This window comes from Pinus tabuliformis, chromosome 6 (assembly GCF_031772625.1).
Source record: "Pinus tabuliformis cultivar Carrire ecotype Pingquan chromosome 6, CPIR1, whole genome shotgun sequence".
In the NCBI taxonomy this organism is placed as follows: domain Eukaryota; kingdom Viridiplantae; phylum Streptophyta; class Pinopsida; order Pinales; family Pinaceae; genus Pinus; species Pinus tabuliformis.
In genome coordinates, this window is record NC_142292.1 from 622,394,729 (window position 1) to 622,400,357 (window position 5,629).

The 5,629-nt window shown below is 29.7% G+C and overlaps 1 protein-coding gene across 1 annotated transcript; it reads left to right on the top strand.

Moving 5' to 3' along the window:
- Nucleotides 1-363: 363 nt before the first annotated feature.
- On the top strand, nt 364-1,147 carry LOC149260128 (bidirectional sugar transporter SWEET3b-like). The gene is made up of 3 exons (XM_089456785.1): nt 364-453; nt 572-775; nt 932-1,147. The coding sequence occupies exons 1-3, from the start codon at nt 364-366 to the stop codon at nt 1,145-1,147; spliced, it is 510 nt and encodes a 169-aa protein (XP_089312911.1).
- The last annotated feature ends 4,482 nt before the right edge of the window (nt 1,148-5,629 follow it).

The window sequence follows — 5,629 nt, forward strand, 5'->3', positions numbered from 1 at the left end:
AGTATAGTGTGCAAATATTACTAGACTAAAATTCAACTCGGAAGAAAGCACCATATAGCTTTTCGGGTTACCATACACAATAGCGCTGTTCAATATTCTTCTCTATACGTTCTAAGGGTCCCCTCTTATCAGCAACGGGTGGGATAACATTGTAGTTATGGTTGTGAATGACATTGGCCTCCTTATCGAGTGCTGCTTGGTTTGCATCTATCTTATATTTGCTCCACCTAAACCCAAGTTAATATTGGAATTTCAGTATATTACCTCTGATATAACTAGAAACTGAAGAGACAACTAGGTAAAACTAATGCAATCTGGAGGGAATGCACTTACTGTCTCTCTCTATAATTGTTGCAGAAGAAAATGGCCGGGACGGTCGCCTGTGTGTTGATGCTGTTTGGGGCTATTGCGATAGCTTCATTTTGTGCTGTCAGTGACCACAAGTATAAGAAGGTGGTAGGAACGGCATGAATGGTAGCGACTGTTATTCTCTACGCTTCACCGTTCTCCGTAATTGTAAGCTTTACATTGCTCTGTTCAATTTTCATAATTATTAAAAAAATCTCGGAAGGCTCAGCAGCTTGCAGCATCGATTATTGCTACTGTTGGTGGCTATTGTGAATGTCTTTTCACTATGCTTATTACTATTCGGAGAATGGTAATCCAAACGAAGAGCGTGGAATTCATGACGAGCTTCTGTTTCTCGTTGTTCGCTTTCCTGGGAAGTGTGCTGTGGATAGTGTATGGCTCTCTCAGCAGAGATATGGTCATCATGGTAATAATATAATAATTAAATTGTTGTTACCAGTTTATATGATGAGATTCTTGTGATCAGTTTACATGACCCAACAATATCGCGCAGCAAGAACCGTTAATTTGAAACTACCGCTAACTGGTTTGTTGCTTTGTGTGTACTTCATATTCTGTGCAGGCACCAAATTTTGTTGGAGTGCCATTATGGTTGGTTCAGATGGTTTTATACTGTTTTTATCGCAACAGAAAGAGCCCACGTGTTGAAGATGCAAAACTAGTGGATGGAGGGCAGCCGTTGGAACCGAGGAAGGAGAAATATGCGGAAAAGAGGGAGGAGGACAAAGGAAAATGGCAATCCGATGAACAAGACATCGAAATGCAGTTGATAGTATGAGCAGAGGGGAAGTAAAACACGACTATCTGCAACTTGCATGTTCATTTATCCGTGTATCGAATTCTTTCATCCGTTATTACTGTTTATACCAGCAAAATATAACAAATAATCAATTATTTATATCATAGCACTTCGTCTTTGGTAATGTGGAGAAATTTAGGTATGAGAGGAAGATGTTTAAAAAACAAATTTTAAATCTGTCAAAATGCTAGTCACACAATTTGTCATTGGTCATTCCTCATGGGCTTGGTTTTTCTCATTTTAATTTCGATGTATAGTGCCACCGGTAAATGAATGGAGTTTACTAAATTAAAGTAACTCCAAAATACGATTTATTAAAACACTTTTTCGTCCAAATCTAATTAATAAATAATTTATTTTTCATTTACAAGTAAATCCAATGTGACCATGGTTACGAGTACAAATATTGACCAGGAAAACCTTAAATGTGACTATTATAGTTAATAGGTTGTGAAAAGGAAAGAGTATAATAGATTGCGAAAACGAAAGAGTGACTTGTGAAAATCATAATCATTAATGTTATTGATATAAAGTGAAGTGAGATAAATTTTCATTTGGAATTATAATTTATAAAATTTAATTTAAAAATAATAATAATATTTAGGTTTTTTAATATAAAAATATATTGTATTGAGAGATGTATAAAAATAAAATTATATATATATATATATATATTAATTATTATTATTATTATTATTATTATTATTATGTTTTTTTTATTTATAGAAAGATATTTTATAACGTATTGGGAAATGTATTGTGGTGTGTAAAATAAAGGAATATGTCTAACACATAATGATAATAAAATATAAGGTAAGTAATAAAAATAATAAATTGATTAAATGTAATTTTCTTGTTATTAGTTAGTTTTCATTAATAAAAATAAGAATAGTTTAATTATTGGAGAGAATGATTTTTTTGTTCTTTCTATTTTTGCGAAAATTAATAGAGATTTTTAATAAACATAAGTTTAAGCTATGTAATTTGCAAAGTTCAAGTGTCTATAGGCCCTTGCATATGCTGAATCTATTGATGCATTTTTAAACGACAAGAAATCACAATCTCGCCCAAAATTATATTTCTAGACTATGAAAAGAATAAGTCATTTTATCTATTAGTTAAATTACCCCATAAAACTATACATGTCACAATAAAATAACAATAATTCATATTCATAGCCATGATATTTCAAAACATATACTTAATAGACATATAAAAACTTAATAAGTTTAATTAATAAACATATAATTAGAAATATAAATATTTTGTATAGAAATACAATATCTATATAAAATATAAATAATACCATATAAATTAAAATAATGATTTATAATCTCATATTTCATTGTGAAGTAGGTCTAGCTTGGTGGTAAGGAGGGGTTGCTATTATCCTCCCCACTTAACATTAAAAAATAAAAAAAACATGTCAAAGAAAAATGTCAAACATATGTGTGTGTGGGGGCCTTTATGAGTGATTTATTAAGATTTTAATGAAATTATAATGTGTGCGTGAGCGACATAATATTATTAAAAATTAGTATAAATATATCTTAGCTCCTCATTTATCAAGAGCTAAAAGGAATAGGTGAAAACCTTTCCTGGATTGACAACTTTGATCTTTTAGAGCTATTGTAAGATCCACACTTAGAGTCAAAGGAATAGGTGAAAACCTTTCCTGGATTGACAACTTTGATCTTTTAGAGCTATTGTAAGATCCACACTTAGGATGACTCTATGCTAGTTGATATTACAATTGAGTATAAAAGAGACTTGGTAAAAGTATTTCATTCACACTCTTAACAACAAATTAAATATTTCAGTTCATGTAATAACATGTAGTAACATAATTTTATATCAATTTATAAACATATATTTAAAAAATAAATAAAAAATAAAATTATATTTTCACTTCTGAGTGTAATGAAAATATTTATTTCTTATACATTTTAAAACTATTTCAATATAATATTCAAAATAAACTATTTGAATATTCACAGTAACTAATTATTTTAATAAAAAATTAGAGATATTAAAAAATAAAATTTTAATGTTTCCAAGAAGCAATTGAAAGTAAAAAAAGTGTGTTGTCTAGGTAGGCTATGATTTTCCATGATGACAAATTTATCCAACAAATCTGAAGAGTGTTTGAATCAATTTTTTTAATGGTGCAAACATATTCAACACCATGAAGAAGCCTTAGGGCACCCAAAATTCAGAAGCTTAACAATAGTAACCAGGACTTCCAAAAAATTATGCCTGGTTTCATCAAAATCATGCTTCCTTTTCAAGGAAAACATCACCTCCTTAGACTATAAAAAATAATTACTTTACGACAAGGATAATAAGTGGAATATGTGTAATTCATTCAATTTTTAACATAAAATTAATATGTGGCATTTAAAAAATATTAATAATAATAAAAAAATCAATATTAGACATAAATAAAATATATCTCAATATGAAAGATTAAACAATATTGATGTATATCTAAAAAATGTGATCCATAAATAAAATATTTCAATATTTTAATGTCAACTATATATATTATGTATATGGTTTACAAAATGTATATATTGTATAAAGCAATTTAAAACATTAAATTATTATGGTTAAAACAATTCAATTGATCTCACTATTCTATAATTTGGTACATTTTCTATAAAAAATTTCTAAAATCAAATAAATATTTGTTAGAGCTGTAAGTTTGAGTTGTGTAAAAGTGAAAATGCATAAACACTAATTCATTAATTAAATAATGTTACATGTATAAATACATGAGTGATTTACCTTGATTGCACAATCAACTAATTGAGGAAATATCTCAACCATACTCTTATTTAGGAAGCTAATTAATTGGAGAATGTTTTTCAACCCAACTAAATCTAACCAAACCCTAGATAATAGTGACATGATACTTCTCAAATGAGTGATCACACCTAATAAAGTAGGACTTATGTACTCTAACACTCTAACTAGTGCTTCTCTTAAAGTTGTCTGACTCATAAAGAATACCTAGCAACAAGTTTATAGACTCAAGATGAGTGACATATTACACCACTTGTTCATATTACTAGAGAATGATAACAAAGGTGATGAGACATTGTGATGACATGAATAAACATTGAAGATGGTAATCACAAGAATGACGAGTAATTGGTATAGTTAATACCTTAACATGGGTAATGAATAGAAAATTATTTTGAATACCATTGTCCACAATCTACATGACCAATCAATTTTTACTATATTAGTTGTGGGTAAAGGTCATAGCAGAAATGGGCTAAGGGATTTGGTGAGTTGTTTATATAAGGTGAATATCAAGATCAACCAGATTTTCCACATTAATTATGTTCATGAGTGGAGTTTTATCTCACAAAATAAGGATTTAAGATTTCATGGATGATAAGATTCATTCTCAGATATGATGTTGTGAGAAATCATCTTGTGAAATGCGTAATGCTATATTTTGCTATATGGGGAGGATGAATTGCAAGAGGAGCTTACTGGAGTGGGAGTCAAGTGGGATAGATAAGATATGTCATGGGATGGTTACCCAAATTTGTTTTTGTTAGGAATTCTATTTTGGAAGGATAATGAAAGGGATTAATTAGGCACCAAATTAACTGCATGGTGGAGAGAAAGAAGTAAATAAAAAATTAATCTAATTATAATTACTTGTTCAAAACCAACAATGGAGAGATGCACCTATAACTTGTTCAATGATTTAATGTATTACTATATGATTAAATTATGATATAAAAAAAGTTGAATATGATTTACATAGAGGCTTTATGCATAGAAAATAGTGTATATTCTTGTAAGAACTATTTAGAAAGTGTCACAGCCACTTATGGTCTTAAGATTATGGTAAAAGGCCTCATTATCAAGTTTAAAAAAAAGGAAGGCATAATTATATAAGGTATGATGATTCTCACTCACAATTGGGTAGTTGATCTTTGAAAATGACAAGCTACTAAAGTCATTTTGTTTCATTTTAACAAACACAAATAATTTTGAAGAAAACTTGGCGTCTCGATGTAATATGATCATTTTGGTTATACCATGTGCTTTGAAAATATCTTTCATGAAGATATTAATGATTTGTGTTGCTCCAAAGGTGGATTGTATAGGAATGAAGTGGGTTGCTTATGTCAGTACATCTACTACCACCATAATGGAATCATGCTAATACCGAGCTCTTTGTAATCGAGTTATGAAATCTATGGAAATCATTTCCCACTTCCATTATGGAACATGTAATGTATTTAGTAGACCTGCGGGATGCTGATGTTCTATTTTCACTTGTTGACATTGCATGCACCTTGCCAAGTAATCAACTACCTTGTTTTTCATTCTAGCCCAGGAAAATTTATTCCTTAATGCAGTTATCATTTTCTCGTATCCTCGGTGACCCGCATATGGCTCTTTATGTTTCTCATAAAAAAATATTTGTTTGAGAGG